The following is a 24,287-nucleotide window of genomic DNA, read 5'->3' as shown; positions in this document are numbered from 1 at the left end:
GTCGCTGTGATGTTGGGAATGGTTACTTGGAAGGCGGGGTGGGGGGGGGCTGCGGGGGGGGCGGGGGGGGTCAGGGTCCACTTGTGAACAGTCAGGCGTCAGGCACTAACTAGTGGGTAGGGGCTGGGCCAGGGATGTGAGAGCTTTTGGTTAAGTCCGGATGCTGAGTCTGGAGTTGATACTGTAGCAATATCTGCAAATAGGAGTTGGGTACATAGACTAGCAATGGTCCAAGTCCCAGTGTATTTTCAGAGCACAACAACCTTTCTGGGGACTTTGTTCCTCCACCTTTAGGGAAGCCCCCTGGATTGGCAGGGTTTCCCTGATGGCTCACATGGTAAAGAATCCACTTGCAATAATAAAGAAGACCTGGGTTCAATCTCTGGGATGGGAAGATCTTCTGGAGAAGGGAATGGCTACCCACTCTAGCATTCTTGCCTGGAGAATTCCTTCCATGGGCTACAGTCCATGGGGCTGCAAAGAGTCCGACATGACTGAGTAACTAACATTTTCATACTGGATTGACAGGGGGTACCAGCTTCCATCCACATACAAAGTGTCCTGTCCTGCTCAGACAATGGTGAAAATGATGGGTGACTCAGTAGGTTATATCAGCACCTTGGTCAGTGGAACAGAATGAAACATCCTACAGTAGATCCTACAATAGATGGGGCACAGATTAAAATTCACTGACAGAGGAGTCAGATTCATAGAGACAGAAAGTAGAAAGGTGGTTGCCAGGGGCTGAAGAGAGGGGGAGTGGAGAATTACTGTTGAAGGCATACAGAGCTTCAGTTCTGACAGATGAAGAGAGTTCTGTGGATGGATGGTGGTGATGGCTGCACAGCAGTCCGATGGTACTTAATGCCACTGAATGCACACGTCAAGGCTAAGACGGTAAATTTTCTGTCATGTGCACTTTACCAGAGTTTAAAGAATAATTTTGAGGAAGTTGAAGAAAAAATACATGAGAAGAATGAAAACCAAAAAACACTTATGGAAGCATTCAGAAAGGCCTTGGTTTCTACAAAGTGACTTGTGTCTCTGTCTTTTCACTTAGAAATCCTTAGTGCTACTGCTAAGTCACTTCAGTCATGTACGACTCTCTGACCCCATGGACTGTAGCCTGCCAGGCTCCTCTGTTCATGGGATTTTCCAGGCAAGGATACGGGAGTGAGTTACCATGCCTTCCTCCAAGGGATCTTTCCGACTCAGGGGTCAAACCCGTGTCTCTTACACTGCCTGCACTGGCAAACATGTTCTTTATTACTAGCACCACCTGGGAAGCCTTAGAAATCCTTAAGGCCTTGGCAAACAGTTTAGCCATTGCTCCTTTCATTGGAGTATATCAGGAATACAGTTAAAGGGCTTCACTCACCACTCTCCATTTCTTCCCTTCCAGCTCTAACACAGGAGCGTGTTTCTTAGAAGGATGAGACTGGGGAGACTTGGGGCCTGGAGTGTGGCTTTTCGTAGGAGATGGAGATTGTCCTCCATGAGCCCGTAGGTTGGGATTCTTGTATGTCTTCTGGTCATCTGTAACATGCCGGAGTCCTGGGAAGGTAACACAGAGACACATTTCTTTACATCATATGCAAAGGGAAACGTCCCTACTTTCTGGATGAACATGATGTAAACGGCCTAAGAATTTTTAGTAATGTTATTTTAGCAGTTGAGTGTTTTCTCAAGGTTAGTATGCAGAGCCTGAGACCTGCATATGTTTAGAGTTGATATAAGCACTGTTAAGTAGTTTTTAATTGGAGGAACTTCTTTTTGGAGATAAGATGATAGATAAAATTATGCAAAAAAGCTACCTCACCAGAAAGAATTCGATGATTTACTTCTGTTGTGGCCAAATCATTACCTAGATATAGTCTAAAAAGTTAGGGCATTTCAGCAAACATAGGTCAGAATCGATTTAACGGTTATAAGTTCATTCTCTTCCTTTACAGATGAGGGGACAATGCAGCCAGCTGGAGCCAGAAAAACTGTTCAATTTTTTGGTCCTTGGCTCCCAGCCCAGCGCATAAGAACACTTATACCATAATTCCTATTGCCCATACAAAACAAAAATATATTTGCATAAGGTTTTTGGAAACATGACTTTATTCAGTTCAGTTCAGTTGCTCAGTCGGGTCTGATTCTTTGTAACCCCACGAACCACAGCACGCCAGGCCTCCCTGTCCATTACCAACTCCTGTAGTTTATCCAAACTCATGTCCACTGAGTCGGTGATGCCATCCAACCATCTTATCCTCTGTCGTCCCCTTCTCCTCCTGCCCTCAATCTTTCCCAGCACCAGGGTCTTTTCAAATGACTCAGCTCTTTGCATCAGGTGGCCAAAGTATTGGAGTTTCAGCTTCAACATCAGTCCTTCCAGTGAACACCCAGGACTGATCTTTAGGATGAACTGGTTGCATCTCCTTGCAGTCCAAGGGACTCTCAAGAGTCTTCTCCAACACCACAGTTCAAAAGCATCAATTCTTCGGCGTTCAGCTTTCTTTATAGTCCACCTCTCACATCCATACATGACTACTGGAAAAACCATAGCTTTGACCAGATGGACCTTTGTTGACAAAGTAATGTCTCTGCTTTTTAATATGCTGTCTAGGTTGGTCATAACTTTCCTTCCAAGGAGTAAGCGTCTTTTAATTTCATGGCTGCAATCACCATCTGCAGTGATTTTGGAGCCAAAAAAAAAAAAAGTCTGTCACCATTTCCACTGTTTCCCTATCTATTTCTCATGAAGTGATGGGACCAGATGCCATGATCTTAGTTTTCTGAATGTTGAGCTTTAAGCCAACTTTTTCACTCTCCTCTTTTACTTTCATCAAGAGGCTCTTTAGTTCTTCTTCACTTTCTGCCATAAGGGTGGTGTCATCTGCATATGTGAGGTTATTGATATTTCTCCCAGCAATCTTGATTCCAGCTTGTGCTTCTTCCAGCCCAGCATTTCTCTTGATGTTCTCTGCATATAAGTTAAATAAGCAGGGTGACAATATACAGCCTTGACATACTCCTTTTCCTATTTGGAACCAGTCTGTTGTTCCCATGTCCAGTTCTAACCTTGCTTCCTGACCTGCATACAGGTTTCTCAAGAGGCAGGTCAGGTGGTCTGGTATTCCCATCTCTTTCAGAATTTTCCACTGTTTATTGTGATCCATCAGTCAAAGGCTTTGGCATAGTCAATAATGACTTTATTAAGTGTATGATTAAAAAAAAGTAACCATTCACTATGAAGACAAAGGTAGTTCAATGATATAATTCTTTGACAAGCCCATACACTGCTTGAGGACAGAGGTTCTAAATACTTGATCTTGATGCCTTGGTTGGAGCTGGTGTTGGAGTGTCAGGGGCTGAAGTAGTGATACAGTGCATTGGTCAACTTGAAACTAGAATCCCTTGAGTTCTTTTTGATCCACCCAGAAGCCCACTGAGCCCATGATCTCATAGTTCCCTGTATACTGGAGACTGAAATGGAATGATGTATCCATCACCGTGGGCTCCAGGGGATCTGTGTGCCTGGAGCCAGAGGGAGACAGCCTCAAGGCCTGGTTTTCTCACCTTTTGTAATTGCCTCCCCTTGGTTAAGTTGTGCAAATAAAGCTGAGCGTGAAGGAGAGGACGGTTCTTTTATGCCCTCACTCTCAAAAAGCAGAGGTGGCCCTGGAGGAGGCGGGGGAGGCGGGGGTGGAGGAAGGCCAGGCCCAAGGGAGAGGACAGACAATGCTGACGCAGTTGATGCGACCGGACCCTGCGGGAGAGAGAAGATGGAAAGCACGTTACTGAAATGATGCCCTTGCTGAGAACTGAGATTCTGCCAGCATCACTGAGAACCTGTTGTCAGTGAGAGATTGGGGTTTGAGATTCACAGAGGGCACCTAGGAATACACCTGTGCATCATGGATCTGTTTCCAAAGACCTGGGACCGAGTGGGGGTTTGTCTTGGGAACACAGAGCATGACGTAGAAACTGCATGTGCAGGAGCTTGCCCACTCAGTTCAGTTGCTCGGTCGTGTCCCACTCTGTGACCCCTTGGCCTACAGCACGCCAGGGTTCCCTGTCCATCACCAACTTCTGGAGCTTGCTCAAACTCATGTCCATTCAGTCGGTGATGCCATCCAACCATCTCATCCTCTCCTCCTGCCTTCAATCTTTCCCAGCATCAGGAAAACAAAGCCATAGGTTCATGTCCAAAGCTCGGGATATGAATGAAACTGGGCTTTGGCCAATTGATAATCACAAGAAAAGAGTGGCGCAACTGATAAGAGGATTCTTTGGGGACACGGAATAGCAACCATCCAATGAGAGGGAGGGAGGTGAAAAAGTTTCAGTGGTTAGCCTTCTGAGCAGCTAAGAAAAGAAATACTGAAACATTCTCCAGGACTTGTTTTTCAAGTATGTAAGCCTCAAACTGAACCCCAAGTGAGGATCACATGTAACCGGCATGTCTGTCAAACACGCAGGTGATCAGGGCCCGGGATCCTTCTGATGATTTGGTTCGTCTAATGCTAACTGTTTGTAAACCAGAGAAAACTGTATTTTTGCCTGATCAAGGCTCATGCTTTCTCTCTTCTCTGCTATGCAAAGTTCAATCTTTGTTTTCAATATGAAGTTCTAACAAATTCAGATGTCACTAAAAGGTGATTGATAGAAAATAGAGGGATTTGTCTCAATGTTTTGAGAGGACCCCATAGACAAAGTTGTCACAGAGTTTAAAACTAGTAGGATAGAAACACACATACACTATAACCTGGTGTTATACACCGTTTTATTTTTAAACCTGGAGAAAAGCTGTATGCCTATGATAAAGAATGGTAAGTTAGTTCAATTAAAAGATCAGAAACTTTGAAAATTGAGAGTGATGAAAATGCGATTGAGGCTTATATTAATATGTTTTCAATACCAAACACAATGTGTAAAACATCAACATTACTGCTAAGTATTAACAAAGACAGCAGACACTTATTTTCATAAACATGGAAGTATTACAAAGTGTCAATATCAGGAACTTTTTACCTGTGGTACTTTTCAGTTGAAAAATCTACACTCTTTTCAAAGTACTTATATAATCCCTATTAAGTGAGAATTATCCTGAAAATATTATCCTGAAAATCCTTCTCTTATTGAGAATGAATATCTTTAAAACTGAGTAGGCTGGGAGTTCTCATCTCTTGACATTGTAATTTGTAATTTTTTTTGTTTGTTTGTTTATCAGGAAGAACTCCTGATAAACGTCTGACTCCATTGGGATTCTTGGGTCAAGTAGAAAATAACTGCACAGTTCATGAGACAGACCAATTTTTTTTCAGTATCTTAAACATTCCCTATTTTGTTACTGGGGTGAAATGTGAGAATTTGCTGGGAATCATAAACAGCATAAAATACAAGATTTGCACATCTAACACTATTCCAGTCCTCGGTTCCAGACACTCAGAGCCACAACATATTACTCTTACTCATAAGCATATCATAACTCAGTCAGTGAAGGGCCAGGCCCCTCCCCCACATCTGAAACCCTGCAGCTTTAAAGATCTCCTGTTTTGTGGAAAGGGGAGACGGGCTTCTAAATCTTAGAACGACTTAGATGGTTCCCTCGCTCTCAGAATTCACAGCCTCTCTCCAAGAGCCATTAAAGGACACTGAAACCAATTAAGCCACATATTCAACTTCTTGGAACTATGATACATTCGGATGGCTGACCCGGGAACACCAAACAAAGGATTTACTGCAACAAATGTTGACTATAAAAGCCAAAAAAATAAGAGAACTCAGGACCAGTTGAAACTCTGCCTTTGGTTTATCCTTTGTATGTTCTGGCTCGTTTCTGGCTCCAATAAGGGTGTAGCCCAGGCTCTATAGTTTCCAGGGTGACGTGACAAGCAGCACTCAGGGGCTTTCCATGCACAGTGTCCTCGAAGGCAAATCAGGCATTCCCTTAGCAGGCTTGCCCTAGGCTGCGCCACACAATGAACTGATCTTTGCCACCTGCTCTTCTCCTGCAGGCATGTGGGACCAGAGCTCTCTGTGCTCTCCTTTGCCTGGCATGAGTGGCAGCTGCATCGACTGGAGTCACAGCCTGACACTGTCTTCAGGTGTTTCCTTAAGACAGGGGGAGATGGTCAGGGAAGGAAAGGGAGCCAAGAATTCTGGAAAATCTCACACTTGCCAGGCACTGGTTGTTCCCACTCATTTAACAGATACTTAGTGTTCAGTGGGCTTCCCTGGTGGCTCAGAGGTTAAAGCGTCTGCCTGGAATGCGGGAGACCTGGGTTCGATCCCTGGGTCAGGAAGATCCCCTGGAGAAGGAAATGGCAACCCACTCCAGTACTCTTGCCTGGAGAATTCCATGGAGGGAGGAGTCTGGCAGGCTACAGTCCATGGGGTTGCAAAGAGTCGGACACGACTGAGCGACTTCACTTCACTCACTTTAATGCTCAGTTTAGGACAGGCTCAATGCCAAGGGTCCCCAAATTTATCTGAACTTTAGAATCATCTGGGGATCTGTTAGAAATTCCCAAGCAGGAACACTCTGGGGAGGTGGAACATGGGCCTCTGTACTTTCTGAAGCTCCCTGGGTGATTCCAGTGTGTGGACAAGTTTGGGAAGAAACACTCTATGCTTTGTGCTGAGATTAATCTTAGTCATCACAATATTAGTAAGACTGAAATTCCCCCTCTAACAGAAAATAAAGCAGGAAGTCAGAAAGGCTGACCAAATATTCAATGGCCAGTAAATGGCAGCAATATAATTCAAGCACATATCTGCTTGATCCTAAAATTTTCTTCAGGGGAAATCCTTTTTGCTATATTCAGGTGAAAAAAAAGTAGTCAATCAATTAAAAAATCAGAGGCATGGGTTACCCATGATATACGTGGGCTTCCCTGATGGCTCAAACGGTAAAGAATCTGCCCGCAATGCGGGAGACCTAGGTTCAATCTCTGGGTCCGGAGGATCCGCTGGAGAAGGGAATGGCTAACCACTCCAGTATTCTTGCCTGGAGAAGCCCATGGACAAAGAAGCCTAGCAGCTATAGTCCGTGGGGTCGGAAAAAGTCGGACACGATTGAGCAACTAACTCTACTAACATGTACATAGTGTTGCTCGTGGGCCTCTGGCTTGAATATCCATGAAGTACTGGGTGGTGGTGTAATAATTTAATTTTTATCTCCACTACTTGCTCCATCCCTCCAATGCCTCGGCAGCTGACCCGGCTCCTACAGCCAACTCTGGAGCCGGGCCTTATCCCATGGGATAAAGAAGTCTTCAGTATTGGCATCTCAGCAGCAAGTCACTCTTGACGCTGGTTTGTTCAGACTCTGTACCCTCATTCTAGCAGTTAGACTCTTGCTCGTCCACTTTTCCTGAGTACCCACTGGTGCCAGTAATGGGGTACTTGCTCTGAAATTTATGATTTTAAATGGCTATACTCAGGGTACAAAAGTTAACTTATGTTGTATGAACACAGCACATAACCTAAAAATGCTGCTTTTGAAAGCTCTATCAAGATTAATTTTGAGAGCAGATGCTTGATTATTTACTTTTGAGTCAGGAAAGGGAGGCACAAAGACTTTTAAAAACGTCTGCAAATCCCTTTCTCTAAATTAATTTCAACTGTCTTGGGAACAGCTGCTTCCTCTGACTTTAAATATATGAATGATAACTATGAAATAATGAAACCATTGTATGTGGGCATGTGGAAAGCTTGTAAAGTTTTGGTTATGTATACTCTCCATATAATTATATTACATGTAATATATTTATATACTAAAATGAATCAGAATATTTTCATTAAATATTACTTGAAATAATTATTTATTTTATTACTTCGGAATTTAGGTTTTATTCTGAAAGGGAAACTACTTCTAGTTCTTAAATGAAATCTCCACACTGTTTTGCTGGTGTAATTAAACAACCACTTCTATCCCCCACAACACACACCACAGTCTTAGTTATCCAGTTAATTTGGAGAGGACGGGACTCCAATTATCCATTTTGTTGAGTTTGTTGAAAGTAGGACTAATAGGGTGCTTTTATATGGAGGTTTTTATGTCTTTGTGACAAAAATTGAGCAAAAAGTGAAATATAGCCATTTAAGCAAAACAAAAAAAAGAAATCAGCTTCAAAGAAAAATTTTCCATTGAAGATATTCTACTTAATAATTACCCTTTTGGGGAAATTTTCAACTTTCACTTTTTAAAGTCTAAGATTTTTCAAATTCAACCATAGCAAGAGCAAATGATCTGATCTAAATAGAACCTAACTCTTCAATAGATTGAAAGTGAATTAGAATAGACTCATTTGTCCATTCAACATTTGCCAAGAGCAACCTTGAAAGGAACTGGGTGGATGATGAGGAAGCAGGCATACGTCTTGTTTGTTAAGAAAGTCATGATCTAGTGGGAATGCTGAGCGCACAAGTCGTTGCAGATGGAGTTTCATGTGTTGTGACTCACGTGAACAGGAGTCCCTGGCGGCCCAGTGTGGGCTCTGGCTGGCTCTTCTCAGGACAGTGGGGTCAAGAGAGCCGGAGAATTGCTGGGGTGGCTTAAGCTGGGGCCATAGCATCGAATGGTCTACAGAGCACAGAGGTCCTGTAAGGAGAGCCCCTGAGGGACAGATGTATATACAGGTAACAGTGATCTCCAACTTCATGAACAGGCCTGGCGACCCACATCTTGGTCTGTGTTTTCACTGACTTCTTAAAAGCTAGAGACCAAGAAAATCAAAATATTCTGTGACAGTCTCTTGGAACAGGTGGATTCTGGCCCACACAACAGAGCTTTAGTTACGATGTTTCTTCCATGAAACCAGCTTAGTGACAGTAATATTCTGAGCTACCTGCCTTTAAGGATTTGTGGAAATCATAGATAAAGTGAGAAAACGGAACAGCTGACACGAAGTGGCTCTGTTTATGGGTTTTCCTGCCCACCTCACACCCTTTCCTTATGGCCACCACCTCAATGCCCCTTCATGCCCACACAGATGACTGTCTTCAGCTTTGTGGTCAGGTTCTCTCTTTGGCTGTCCATCTCAGAGCCAGCTTGGTCCATTAATCACCTGGCTTACAGTTAACGCTCTCCAGGTACCTGTGTCCAATTACACACTAAAAAAAGTGTTTAGAAATCATAAAGCCATTTCAGTCACAAATGGACTTACATTAACCTGCTAAAACTACAGGAATTCACAGGATTTTATAATGGAACTTTTTGGCCAATGCTGTCTATTAGTTTTTCCAAAGAAAAAGATTCTCAGATGATCTTGTGTAACATGGCACATAAATAGGATAAGCCTCTCACATATCACAATAAGAGGGAGGGATTAAAAGAAAGAACTACAGTTTCATAACTAAAGACTGACTTTCCATATACATAAACTAGCTTTCATAGCAGTAAAAAATACTTCATGAATTCATGATTTAGGGTTGTTTATAGTTTAGATGTTAAAACTAGTTTCTTTCTATTTTCTGCAAGACGTACTTTGATTAAGAACTTGGTGAAATTGATACATTTCCAAATTTTTAAATTTCCATAAGTACTTACACATTTTACATTCATATTTATATCACACTTTTATTGGCAGACAACCATATTCAAGAAAAAAGATTGCACATAAACTAACGGATGATCATCCTCTGCAACATGAGTATAAACCAAAGTGAATTTGTGATTTTAGTCTCTAATCTCCTATTCTTATCACTTCCTATAATTTTGAGACTTCTGCCAAGGAAAACAAAATTTCTGGGGGCTTTTCCAAGAAAACAGAATTGTCAAAAAAAATATTACAATGAAGAGCTACATAATATTTTAAGCATATATTTGTTAATAATTTTTAAAGTCAATTTAGGGAATATTTTCTATTTCACCTATGGTAACAGAACACTACTTGAATTTCAAGTTTCCGTAAAAATACCAAGGGTACTTATAGACCATCAAAATGAAAAGATATTTCCACAATTATGAAGGAAATGTAGGGCACATTTTGATCACTTTTCTTGAGACGCTAACCTCCCTAACTTAAGACACGTACAAGAGGAAAGATAACGAGAACCCAGATCTCATGGTTTCGCCAATGATCTCTGATGGTTTCCTCATCTCCATTCTTCCCACCCTCCCTGGACTCTCTGTATGTTACTTTGATGACCTGGAAAGATGTGAAATATGGCAGCAGATGAAAAAAGAACAAGAAACAAAGTCCCTTCAGAGAAGGAAAAATAGCTGTAAACTGGAAAACAGCCTGCAAATACCTTACACAGTCTACAAACCAGTAACTTAGAGTCTTTAAGCTTGTGTGTGCTTAGTTGCTCAGTCGTGTCTGACTCTTTGTGATCCAATGGACTGTAGCCTGCCAGGCTCCTCTGTCCCTGGGGATTCTCCAGGAAGGAATACTGGAGTGGGTTGCCATACCCTCCTCTAGGGGATCTTCCCAACCCAGGGATTGAACTCAGGTCTGCTGCAGGCAGGTTCTTTACCAACTGAGCCACCAGGGAAGCTTATCTTTATGCTTATCGTTTCCTAATTTATAGATCTGGATGTGACCCTTCAAAAACATAGGTGGTGATTTCTGCTTTACAATACCCAAAGCAGAGAAGTCTGACAAGAGCTGACCAAACCCTCAAAGCGGATTCCAGAAGAATACGTGGAACACAATCTAATTGCTCAAGTTGCATAAATTGTCTTCATAAGTAGCTTTAATGATGAGTTTGGCCTTTTTTTTTGCTATTGCTCTGTGGACCAAATCTGGGATTCCCAGATTGTCTTTTTTTCTTGTCTGCCAGCCATGGCAGCTTGAAAATACAATTTATCATAAAAAAGGAGAGATAAAATTAAATTTTCTATGGGAAAAATTTCCAGAGTTAAAGATAGCTAAAGATAGTTAAAGATAGTTAAAGATATCCCTCAAAGACACACACTACAGATAGGCAGCAATTATAAGGCCAAGAGTGACATGGAGCGTGAATTATCTGGACAATGACTTCATTCGTCAGAAAAGCATAGGTCTGAACTATCACTGCAGTGAAGTTTTTGTTTTGCTTCTGGATTTTAGAGTCATAGAGAAATAACTGTATTTCTTAGGTTATCTGTACTTGGTAAACGGCAGAAGTTAGGGTGGGAGCTGAGGCCAAATGAAAGCTGTTATGGAGATGACTTAAGGGACTTCCCTGGCAGTCCAGTGGTTAGGACTTCACCTTCAGTGCAGAGGGTGCAGGCTCTATCCCTGGTCGGGGAACTAAGGCCCCATATATCTTGTGGCCAAAGCACCAAACATGAAACAGAAGCAATATTGTAACAAACTCAACATAGACTTTGAAAATGGTCCACATCAAAAAAAAAAAAATCTTTAAAAAAAGATGATTTATGTTTGGCTCTGTATTATTTGTAAACCATCTTTTTCTAAAGATGTTTTTTCAGTATGGACTATTTCCAAAGTCTTTACTGAATTTGTTACAGTACTGCTTCTGTTTGTTTCATGCTTTGGTTTTTTCGGTCACGAGACATGACTGACATTTGACTCTGCATTATTTGCTTCCCAGGTACTGCAATGATAAATAATCTGCCTCCCAATGCAGAAGACTCAAGACACTCGGCTTCAATCCCTCGTTTGGGAAGATGCCCTGGAGAAGGAATGGCAACCCAGTACTCTTGCCTGGAAGATTCCAAGGACAGAAGGAGCCTGGTGGGCTACAGTCCATGGGGTCGCAAAGAGTCAGACATGGCTGAGAATGCACACGCTGTATTATTTACATTATTTACTTAGGAAAAGTAAATAGAAGCATCAACATCTTCTGAGGTTTACAGCTGAGGCACACTAAGATAAAGTAACTTTTGTCTTAATTTCAGTTCTAAATTTCACGGGAAAGGTCTGGGAAAGCATCTGTGATTAGCTCTGCTTAAATCAAGGATGCAACCTGGACCATAAGTCTGGGCTAAGCTCTAGGTTATATTCTACGAAGGGCTTATTTTACCTTTAAAAGACAATCTGTACCTTTCCTCCATCTCTTCATAGGAAAAGCTTTTTGGTTAATCTAATATTAGCTTGCATTTCCTGAGTTTATACCAACTGGGGATGGCAAGGAATGGGGACAGGTGCAGGGAAGGCATTTGCCGCTTCCTATAAGAAAAGGCAAGAATCGACTCCTTGGAAAAACCCTGATGCTGGGAAAGACTGAAGGCAGGAGGAGAAGGGGATGACGGAGGATGAAATGGTTGGATGGCGTCACCAATTCGATGAACATGAATGTGAGCAAGCTCTGGGAACTGGTGATGGACAGAGAAGCCTGGCATGCTGCAGTTCTTTTAGGGTTGCAAAGAGTCGAATACCACTGAGTGGCTGAACTGATTGATAAGAAAAGGCACTGTCGATTTCCATTGCCATCGCTTGATAAAAGAAATAAAGGAATAGTATTTACATGGCTCTTAAACAATGAACACAATATGTAGTTAGTGGAATAACCCTCTGGAAATTTCACTGTGAAGAAATATGATTACCAATTACTGTGTTCAATTTAGCAAAAGCTTTTGGATATTGTCTGTGTTTAACCCTGTATAGATGTGAGAGTTGGACTATAAAGAAAGCTGAGCGCCGAAGAATTGATACTTTTGAACTGTGGTGTTGGAGAAGACTCTTGAGAGTCCCTTGGACTGCAAGGAGATCCAACCAGTCCATCTTAAAGGAGATCAGTCCTGGGTGTTCATTGGAAGGACTGATGTTGAAGCTGAAACTCCAATACTTTGGCCACCTGATGCAAAGAGCTGACTCATTTGAAAAGACCCTGATGCTGGGAAAGATTGAGGGCAGGAGGAGAAGGGGATAACAGAGGATGAGATGGTTGGATGGCATCACTGACTTGATGGACATGGGTTTGGGTGGACTCCTGGAGTTGGTGATGGACAGGGAGGCCTGGCGTGCTGCAGTTCATGGGGTCGCAAACAGTTGGACACGACTGAGCGACTGAACTGAACTGAACTGAAGGCCCTGTACTAGTCACTGCTGCAGATCTCAGGCAGAGTGGAGAAGGACGATGCTTTCAAAGAGCTCTCTCGGAGGAGAGAGAAGATACATCTGTGCTCCCCCACAACAGGAACCTGGCTCTTAGCCTTCGCGTCTCTGCTCAGCCTGTGCCTTTGTTTGGAAGGTTCTCACCCAATTTACTATCTGGAAAATTCTTACAAAATCTTCAAGGCTCAACTCAAAGTTCTCTTCTTTTTGTGGGCTTTCTGGAACTCTTCTAAGAGGAAGTTTTCTGTTTCCCTATTGCAAGGATCTGGTAGGAACACCCTTATTATAATACTTCACATTAAAAGTGAAATTATTTGTCTGTGAGTTCAGGTTTGGTCACCTCTTGAGCCGGAGCTCTGAAAAACCACTCATTATTCATCTTAATGTCACCAGTAATGCGCCGGGTGCCTGAAACACGGTAGGTACTTCATAAATATTTACTAAAGTGAACAAGTAACTGCTTTATAAGGTAGAAAGTGCCGAACATCATAGAAGAAGTACAGATCTTAAGTACTAAAGAAGTTCTGTTCCAGCCAGGAAGGGCAAAGTGATAAGCGGGGGGAGGTCAGAGAGGCTTCTTGGAGGGAAGATCATTCGAAATAGACCCTGAAAGATAGTTGGGTCAGATTTGACAGAGGGAAGCAAGAGGAAGGGGATTCCAGGAGGAGGGTACATGAGCTTTGTCATTACAATGAACAAATGCAACTGAATTGTTACTAATCACCCAAGAACGTACAGATCCATTTAAGCACTAAGTCTTTCAAAGCACTAGCTTCTGAGGCGACACACTTGTTGGATGAAACTACCAGTACTCAAAACTTTATTTGAGGACTGCTTTCAGACTGTTTGCAGAAACACACACACGCACCAAATAATCATGTAGGCCTTTGTATTCTGCTCCTTTTGACCAAAGAGTATTACCTGAATTAACCCCTCTCTAAAGAGGGTCTCAATAGCTTTTGGTCATTTGAAAAGATAAAATTCACTTGTAAAGAAGGAAAAATTGCTACCACTTAGTATCCCAAAAAGGATGGGCCAAAAACTTCATCTGCCATTGTCTTTCTCCTTGGAGGTGGGGAGGGAGAAGGAGGTGGATAAAGCCATTCAGCCCTGGCAGCAATTATTAGGAAGTAGAGGCATTCCCCTGGGAGTGAAGGCTAAGAGGTTGGACCCAGAGGTGTGGCACCTCAGGGGTGAATGAAAACTTGGAGGGCAGTGAGTGGGGGTATTGTATAATAGCTTGCTCTAGGCTGGGACTGAAAGCCAAGTTCACTCAAAGTCTCCTCCTATCCAGATACCTCCTAGCTCTGCTCCACGAAGCACTTCTGCCTGCACCTTTAAGCCACAACCTCCTGACTATGAAGGGCTGGAGGACAGAGTCCTCAATAGGACACCCTCAATTACACCACTGCCTTCAACATTAACATCTTAAAGAATCTGAAATGCACACATCTTAATTAAAATATTCCCGAGGTGATGATTTCAATAAATTGAGAACATTTATTAACTTGCTGGCCCCAGGGTTTAGAGAGTTTGAATTCTTGGTTATGAAAAAGTCCTAGTTAATAAAATAATCTTCATTATTAAATTAGGCAGTTTCAAAAGTCACTACTGGGTTGATTTAGGGAGATAAAGATTTAAATACTCTAAAAATATTTATGCATTCTGATTGACTAACAAAACTCAAAGGTATTTATGAGATAATAAAAACAGTCCTAAATATAAAAAGCTTGCATACAGCTTCATAGTACAGCTAACTCTAAACTGCTGTTTATGAAATTGTAGATATTTTATTTCTGACTTACACTTATTCTACTAAAGATACAATGAAGGTAAAAATAAAATCCACGAATAATGCCCAAATTTCAAAAGGCAGAGATTGAAGCTATAAGCAATAATCCTTCAAATCAGACACCTGGTCTATAAATAATGAAGATATCATTACACAAAGTCTTTTTTCCATCCTTACCCTCCCCCAGCTGTCACAGTTGATAGGCCAGCCTATTGTTCTTAGAGCTTTAGACCCTGGACTCTTAGCTCTCCTCCTCTTTCTCTGTTTCTTTGATTGATTTATTCCATTCTCTAAGTAACAGTGTACCACAGGGTTTTATCCTTCATCATATTCTCTTTTTTCCTGTCTTCTCTTGGAAATATTTAATTATCATCTCTAAGTCTCCCCTTTCACCGAATTTCAGACCTGCATTTTACCTGCCTGCTTCACCTCCCCATCGAGATGGACATCTCACCTGTGTCTCAAATGCAACATGGTGAAAACTCAGGTGAATATTTTTCTTGCTCTCAAAGTACTTAGTTCATGTCCTATGGGCATGTGCTGCATTCTCTGCTAAGAACTGCCCTTTCCGTTACTGTCAATTAGGGAACTCCTACTCATCCTTCAGGACCCAAATCAGTATACCTGAAACTAATATAATATTATAAGTCAACTACACTTCAATGAAAACACAACAGAACAACAACCACAACAACCCCGCCCCCCGTCCCCCCAACAAACAAAACACAAGACACAAATCAAATGTAGCCCTCTGTTGCCCTGCCTACCCACCAAGAAGTCTAATTAACAAGGTTTATGTCAACACGGGCTTTCCAGGTGGCGCTAGTGGTAAAGAATCCGCCAGCTAATGCAGGAGATGTGGGAGACTCGGGTTCAATCCCTGGGTTGGGGAGATCCCCTGGAGGAGAGCATGGAAACCCACTCCAGTATTCTTGCCTGGAGAATCCCCATGGACAGAGAAGACTGGTGGGCTTCTCTGACTCTACAGTCCATAGGGTCACAAAGAGCTGGATATGACTGAAGCGACTTAGCACACACACACAGTTGGTGATCTAGAGGTGAAGCCTTCACCTTCCAAAGCAGGGAGTATGGGTTCTCCAGGCAAGAATCGTGGAGTTGGTTGCCATGACCCAGGCAAGTCCCATAATTTCTGCAGGCTCTTTCAAGCTGAACTCAGAGCCCTTTACAACCTAACTTCATTCTCAATGCATTTCGAGTTCCTTTGTTAGTCAGTTCAGTTCAGCTGCTCAGTTGTGTCTGACTCCTTGCAACCCCACGGACTGTAGCACACGAGGTTTTCTGATCCATCACCAACTCCTGGAGCTTGCTCAAACTCATGTCCATTGAATCAGTGATGCCATCCAACCATCTCATCCTCTGTTGTCCCCTTCTCCTCCTGCCTTCAATCTTTCCCAGAATCCGGATCTTTTCTAGTGAGTCAGTTCTTCGAATCAGGTGGCCAAAGTATTGGAGCTTCAGCTTCAGCATCAGTCCTCCAATGAATATTCAGGACTGATTTCCTTTAGGATAGACTGGCTTGATCTACTTGCAGTCCAAGGGACTCTCGAGAGTCTTCTCCAACACCACAGTTCAAAAGCATCAATTCTTCGGTGCTCAGCTTTCTTTATAGTCCAACTCTCACATCCATACATGACTACTGGAAAAACCATAGCTTTGACTAGACAGACCTTTGTTGGCAAAGTAATGTCTCTGCTTTTTAATACGCTGTCTAGGCTGGTCACAGTTTTTCTTTCAAGGAGCAAGTGTCTTTTAATTTCATGGCTGCGGTCACCATCTGCAGTGATTTTGGAGCCCAAGAAAATATAGTCTTTCACTGTTTTCATTCTATTTGCCATGAAGTGATGGGACCAGGTGCCATGATCTTAGTTTTCTGAATGTTGAGTTTTAAGCCAACATTTTCACTCTCCTCTTTCACTTTCATCAAGAAGCTCTTCAGTTCCTCTTTGCTTTCTGCCATAAGGATGGTGTCATCTGCATATCTGACATTATTGATATTTCTCCCAGCAATCTTGATTCCAGCTTGTGCTTTATCCAGCCTAGCATTTTTCATGATGTACTCTGTATATAAGTTAAATAAGCAGGATGACAATATATAGCCTTGACGTACTCCTTTCCCAATTTGGAACTAGTCTGTTGTTCCATGTCCAGTTCTAACTGTTGCTTCTTGACCTGCATACATATTTCTCATGAGGCAGGTCAGGTGGTCTGGTATTCCCATCTCTTGAAGAATTTTCCACAGTCTGTTGTGACCCACACAATCAAAGGTTTTGGCATAGTCAATGAAGCAGAAATAGATGTATTTCTGGAATTCTCTTGCTTTTTCTATGATCCACTGGATGGATCTCCATAGATCCAATTTGATCTCTAGTTCCTCTGCCTTTTCTAAATCCAGCTTGAACATCTGGAAGTTCTCAGTTCACATACTGTTGAAGCCTGGCTTGGAGAATTTTGAGCACTACTTTGCAAGTGCATGAGATGAGTGTAATTGTGTGGTAGTTTGAACATTCTTTGGCATTGCCTTTCTTTGGGATTGAAGTGAAAACTGACCTTTTGCCCTGTGGCCACTGCTGAGTTTTCCAAATTTGCTGGCATATTGAGTGTAGCACTTTCACAGCACCATCTTTTAGGATTTGAAATAGCTCAGCTGGAATTCCATCACCTCCACTAGTTGTGGTCACAGTGATGCTTCCTAAGGCCCACTTCACTTTACGCTCCAGGATGTCTGGCTGTAGGTGAGTGATCACACCATTGTGGTTATCTGGGTCATTAAGATCTTTTTTGTATAGTTCTTCTGTGTATTCTTGCCATCTCTTCTTAATATCTTCTGTTAGGTCCATACTGCTTCTGTCCTTATTGTGCCTATCTTTGCATGAGATGTTCCCCTTGCATGAAATGTTCTCTAACTTTCAGTTAAGAGCACACCTAACTCCTTCTGAGCAGTCTAGATCTCTTCCACAGGAGAATGAAAGGAACTGGACACCCAAAGACCCCCAGATGAGCTAAAAACCCAGGAGTAATTACCACCGTGGTGGTCAGGGAGACTGGAGAGAGCCACTCTCCATAGACCCATAGAGGAAATCAATGAGCTTGTGGTCCAGACAAACAACACACTGGCTGAGGTATCACCTATTTACTTTGATTATTAAACCTAAGGTACAGATTTGGTACAAGTTCTAAATGAAAATTTTGATATAAAAGATTGAGGAAATTTTTGCTTGTAAAAATCAAGGAGAAACCAGAGAGGCCAGAAGACTTGAAAATTTACGAGACATACATATTTAATGATGTGCTACAGACTCTACATTATTTATGAGTCAGGCTATCCTCTGGCTGTGTTTTAATTTGATCACCAGCTAACTGTTAAACTTTTGCTCTGTTAATGGACATCTGGCCTTTACATTGAGAAATAGGCTGAAAAGAAATATCTGCCTGGAGGAAAAGAAGTGATCACAAAGTACCCTGAAAAATCAAGCCCCACCTTGTCTAATTGTGACCACTGCCGGTGATTTCATTCACTGGAGGTTCAGGGGAGGTTAGGATGGTTGACATCTGGTGTACTGGATAGACTTTACTATTTCTTTCTTTTTTATTTAGATTTTTTCCAATGGGGACCATTTCTAAAGTCTTCATTGAATTTGCTACAATATTGCTACTGTTTTATGTCTTGGTTTTTTTGGCCATGAGGCACATGAGATCATAGCTCCCTGACTAGGGATTGAACCCACCTGCAATGGAAGGTAAAGTCTTAACCACTGGACTCCCAGTGGATGTCCCTGAGGATAGGTTTTAAAAATCCACATTATTAACAGAAAGAATTAAATCACCACAACACAAGGCTTCATACACATTCATCTACGTGTAGTTTTATTCTATTCTATAAATAATTATACCCTAGCTGTTCTCAAAACTAATTTGGAAAGACACATAAAAGGACAAAAATATGTCAACAAATTTCACACCGGAAAGTTAAGAAAACAGCCATGCTGTATCCTATTCATAGAATTCCTTTCATGACCTGGCTAGATCTACAGAGAACAGAATAAAAGTTGGAATGCTGATCTGGACAATTCATGGAAAGAATCAGTTATTTCAGTCATTATAAGTGTAAAGATTAGGTCTCCCTTCTTTTAGCTTAAGCTATCTGGTTTGCAGAACTGCCAACCAATATTACAAATCTGACCAACTGCAAGGGATAATATATACCAGTGTCTCTAAGGGGTTCCTGCCAAAAGATCAATTTATTCAACAAAGTGCATTTGAAACCCAGTGCTGAGGAGACCAAATGAATATGGAGAAAGAGTTCCCAATAATTAAACTAATGGAAAACCGCAAGTCATTTCTGGTGTAGAGTCTTTACAGTCCATGGTCATGTGAAGAAATGCTTACAGAGCGAGAAGATTCCATTCACCACAGTAAATGTAACAAGAAATTCCAGACACATTACTAAACAGCTGCGTCTTCCCTTCAAACACACCCATCCCGATGCCAACACACTTGTGCGCACACACATGGACCTTCTCTCCAATCACCGACCCGAAAGAGCGCTGGCCTCAAAGATTTATAGTTCGTGGGACAACGGAAGGGAGCAACAGTTGCCTGGCACAGCTGCAGTCTGAACGCAAAGGCTGGATGGTGGGAGCAGTACGTTCAGTTCCAACTGTTAACTCAAGGGAAAGATTTCTCAGAGTAATGCGTGCTTGGAAACTCAGCCCAGAGCAGCATGTTGTTGGTCACTCAAACCCCACAGAGCTCAAATCTCAAGGGCCAATCTGAAAACAGAAGAAACGGGCGGTTCCTCAAAATACTTGAGATGTTCACAACCATAAGCCTTTCGACTTTGCCCATTGAGATGGAATGGATTCCTTACAGCTTCTGAATATTGTAGTGTCAGTGAAGGCCAACATCCCACCTTTCTGCATTCTCTCTGATCCTTATTGTTTTAGAAATACATACTTTTTGCAGAGTTGCGATCACTGGGCAAATAAATGAAATTATTTTTATTCATTTTTTCCTCCCAAAGACCATTTTATCAGATAATTCTAATAGCCTTTTCCTTCTTCTTTGCAAGAATGCTGTGATACTCAGAGAATGAACTCGTGGCTGGTGACCAGGGAGGAAGGGTGGAGGGAAAGAGGCAGACTGGGAGTTTGGTATTGACACATACACATTGGTACGTTTAAAACAGATAACCGAAAAAGACAAAAAATTATAAAAAGAATGTTGTGATACTGGCTATAATTGTTTATGATTTACTTCTCTGGTAAGTCACCAAGCCATAGTAAATGAGAAGAAATTAGTTTGATCTATGCTAGGGATTATGTTTTAGAATCTTTTATGTGGTTTTTAATAATTTAGATTTAAAATTAAAAACAGACAATTTTTATAATATACTTTGTAATAGTTTTTTAACCTCAACTTTTCAGTTCAGTTCAGTTCAGTCGCTCAGTCATGTCTGACTCTTTGCCACCCCATGAACCGCAGAACGCCAGGCCTCCCTGTCCATCACCAACTCCTGGAGTTCACCCAAACCATTGTCCATCAAGTCGGTGATGCCATCCAACCATCTCATCCTCTGTTGTCCCCTTCTCCTCCTGCTCTCAATCTTTCCCAGCATCAGGGTCTTTTCAAATGAGTCAACTCTTCACATGAGGTGGCCAAAGTACTGGAGTTTCAGCTTCAGCATCAGTCCTTCCAAAGAAATCCCAGGGCTGATCTCCTTCAGAATAGACTGGTTGGATCTCCTTGCAGTCCAAGGGACTCTCAAGAGTCTTCTCCAACACCACAGTTCAAAAGCATCAATTCTTCGGCACTCAGCCTTCTTCACAGTCCAACTCTCACATCCATACATGACCACAGGAAAAACCATAGCCTTGACTAGACGAACCTTTGTTGGCAAAGTAATGCCTCTGCTTTTGAATATGCTGTCTAGGTTGGTCATAACTTTCCTTCCAAGGAGTAAGCGTCTTTTAATTTCATGGCTGCAATCACCATCTGCAGTGATTTTGGAGCCCAGAAAAATAAAGTCAGCCACTGTTTCCACTCTTTCCCCATCTATTTCCCATGAAGTGATGGGACTAGATGCCATGATCTTCGTTTTCTGAATGTTGAGCTTTAAGCCAACTTTTTCACTCTCCTCTTTCACTTTCATCAAGAGGCTTTTTAGTTCCTCTTCACTTTCTGCCATAAGGGTGGTGTCATCTGCGTATCTGAGGTTATTGATATTTCTCCTGGCAATCTTGATTCCAGCTTGTGTTTCTTCCAGTCCAGCGTTTCTCATGATGTACTCTGCATATAAGTTAAATAAACAGGGTGACAATATACAGCCTTGACGAACTCCTTTTCCTATTTGGAACCAGTCTCTTGTTCCATGTCCAGTTCTAACTGTTGCTTCCTGATCTGCATACAAATTTCTCAAGAGGCAGATCAGGTGGTCTGGTATTCCCACCTCGTGAAGAATTTTCCACAGTTTATTGTGATCCACACAGTCAAAGGCATTGCCATAGTCAATAAAGCAGAAATAGATGTTTTTCTGGAACTCTCTTGCTTTTTCTATGATCCAGAGGATGTTGGCAATTTGATCTGGTTCCTCTGCCTTTTCTAAAACCAGCTTGAACATCTTGAAGTTCACGGTTCACATATTGCTGAAGCCTGGCTTGGAGAATTTTGAGCGTTACTTTACTAGCATGTGAGATGAGCGCAATTGTGCAGTAGTTTGAGCATTCTTTGGCATTGCCTTTCTTTGGGATTGGAATGAAAATTGACCTTTTCCAGTCCTGTGGCCACTGCTGAGTTCTTAAGACTTGTTGAACGATTTTGCACATATGATGTGATTGTTGAGCCAACATTCTCTTATATATTTTTTCCTCACTTTTAGTATCTGGTCAAAACTTTATCATACAATGTTTCCATGAAAGAAGTGAAGCAGCTGCTCTGCTTTATAACAGTCACCATTTTAAATTGAATTTGCCCATATCATAACTTATGCTCAATAAATAACAGCTGTCACTATTATTATGGCAATCCATGTCTCCTAATGTATGCTCTAAGGATTATATTTTATAACAAATAAACATTTAGATGTGAGAGCTAGACCATAAAGAAGGCTAAGTGCCAAAAAATTGATGCTTTTGAACTGTGGTACTAGAGAAGACTCTTGAAAGCCCCTTGGACTGCAAGGAGATCAAACCAGTCAATCCTAAAGGAGATCAGTCCTGGGTGTTCATTGGAAGGACTGATGTTGAAGCTGAAACTCCAATACTTTGGCCACCAGATACAAAGAGCCAACTCATTGGAAAAGCCCTGATGCTGGGAAAGACTGAAGGCAGGATGAGAAGGTAGTTGGATGGCATCACCAAGTCAATGGACAATGAATCTGAGCAAACTCCAGGACACAGTGTGGGACAGGGAAGCCTGGCATTCTGCAGTCCATGGGGTTGCAAAGAGTTGGACATGACTGAATGACTGAACAACAACAAAATAAATATTTATACTTATATAGATATAACATTTTGTTTTATAGCATGTTTTTCAAATCGATCATGATGTCAATTTGTGGGTCTCAGCCAAGATTTTATTTAAAAAAGAAAGCAAAACACAAAAGAAAATATCTGAATGCATTCCACGTGGTAAGACAAAGTATTTTGTGAAACTTGTAGTATTGTGAGGAGGGGGGTGTGTGTGTCTAAAAGGTATTTCTTACTATGGGTTGCCTTTACAAGTTTAAGGCTCATTGTTACAAAGTATGTATTTCTAAAGAACATAATGAAAAGATAAGTATTTACTCTGGAACAAAGGAAAACAACCACATTTATTTTTCTGTAATAGTCATTCCTTCTCTTTTATATTCAAAGCACAATTGCTCAGTTTTTTACATTGCATTAGAGGTATGCAAACCGTTTAAAAAGGAATTTTCCATTCATTTTCCATGAGCACTATTAGAGAATTAATAGGCCAGCATTTGTTGACACAGTTATTTCCCACAAATGGATCCTCATTCCTTTCCCATTTATCTAACTATGAAATAATAAGACATCCAAGGAGTCTTGATATTTAGTTTTCTGTTCTCTCATGATGTCCTATCTCCATGGCAAACATGTGACAATTCCCTTTTATGACAAACTGATCTATAGCCAAATAGCATTTCATTGGAAATTATGAAAAATAATTTTAATTAATCTACACAAAGACCTACCTACCACATATACTCATCCATATTAAAACCCTTCAAATGTTTTTGAACTCTCTTCACAGAAATCATAATATCGTGGGCAGAAGAAAAATAACCAGTATGCAATATCTTGCATTTCTTATGGAGAAAACAGGCCAAGTAGAATGTAAAAAGAAGCATCAGTCATTAGAGGTCAAGGGTTGGGGAACAAATACAGGAGTTCCACACTCCCTTGAAAAATCACAAATTCTGTCTTGGTATTAATCCTGTGCTACTGACATCAACATTCAGCACGAGGGTTAGTTGCTGGTTATGACTGTGGGGACAGTCAGCATTCTACCTCTAAACTGAATTCACAAATGCGCCACTTCATCTTTTCAACATTTATTCTGGTTAGACCATCCACTGTGACAACTGAAAGCTGTCTTTTTATTTCTTTTTCAAAAATAAAACACATTATATATTTATTATTTTTAATTTGCACCAGGTCTTAGTTGTAGCATGTGGGATCTGATTCCCTGACCAGGGGTCGAACCGGGGCCCCTTTCATCAGGAGTGCAGAGTCTTACCCACTGGACCACCATGCAAGCCCCTAACATTCATTTCAAATGGAAGGAAGTTCCCACAGGAAGCCTTTTCATAACAAGTGCAGAGATTTTAAAGAGCAGGGAAGATCTTAAGAGTCTCCTAAGTCACAATTTAGTTCAAACAATTTACTGAGTACCTACTCCATGCCAGGCACTATGTGAGGACCTGGACACAGATGTTTCCAATCCAGTGGGAGAGATCTAAAAACATAAATTTTTATAATTCTATATGCTACAGACTATGCCTGAGGTATATTCAAGATGTGAAAGAAGCAGAGAGGAAGATCACCAACCCAGATAGGGTGCCAAAGGAGATCAATGAAGTTTCTTAAAGAGGTGATGTTGGAACTCAGTCTTAGAGAAAAGAGTTCCCCAGGGAACTTAGGTCATAGAGCATGATATATGTTCATGCTAAGTTGATACAGTTGTGTTCAACTCTTTGCAACTCTATGTCCAGTAGGGCTCCTCTGTCTATGGGATTCTCCAGGCAAGAATACTGGAGTGGGTTGCTGTGCCCTCCTCCAGGGGACCTTCCCAATCCAGGGATTGAACCCATGTCTCTTATGTCTCCTGCACCAGCAGGCAGGTTCTTTACCACTGGTGCCACCTGGGAAGATCTAAAACTTGTGTGCTCTTGCATTGGCTGGGAATTGAACCAGGCCTCCCCCATGGCAGGTGAGAATTCTACCACTGAACCACTAATGGTTATACAATAGATATTC

The 24,287-nt window shown here is 41.6% G+C and overlaps 1 protein-coding gene across 1 annotated transcript in view; it reads right to left on the bottom strand.

Annotated features, from left to right (window-relative positions):
• Positions 1 to 24,287, bottom strand: part of CAP2 (cyclase associated actin cytoskeleton regulatory protein 2) — a 140,111-nt gene that overhangs the window by 15,575 nt on the left and 100,249 nt on the right. Inside the window, exons 8-9 of the mRNA XM_005898225.3 lie at positions 3,565 to 3,754; positions 1,379 to 1,554 (exon numbers count right to left, since the gene is read on the bottom strand). Of these exons, the coding sequence (XP_005898287.1) occupies positions 1,379 to 1,554; positions 3,565 to 3,754 (366 nt within the window). The remainder of the gene's footprint in view (positions 1 to 1,378; positions 1,555 to 3,564; positions 3,755 to 24,287) is intronic.

Source organism: Bos mutus, chromosome 23 (genome assembly GCF_027580195.1).
Source record: "Bos mutus isolate GX-2022 chromosome 23, NWIPB_WYAK_1.1, whole genome shotgun sequence".
Classification (NCBI taxonomy): Eukaryota; Metazoa; Chordata; class Mammalia; order Artiodactyla; family Bovidae; genus Bos; species Bos mutus.
This window is presented reverse-complemented; position numbering and strand designations above follow the sequence as displayed.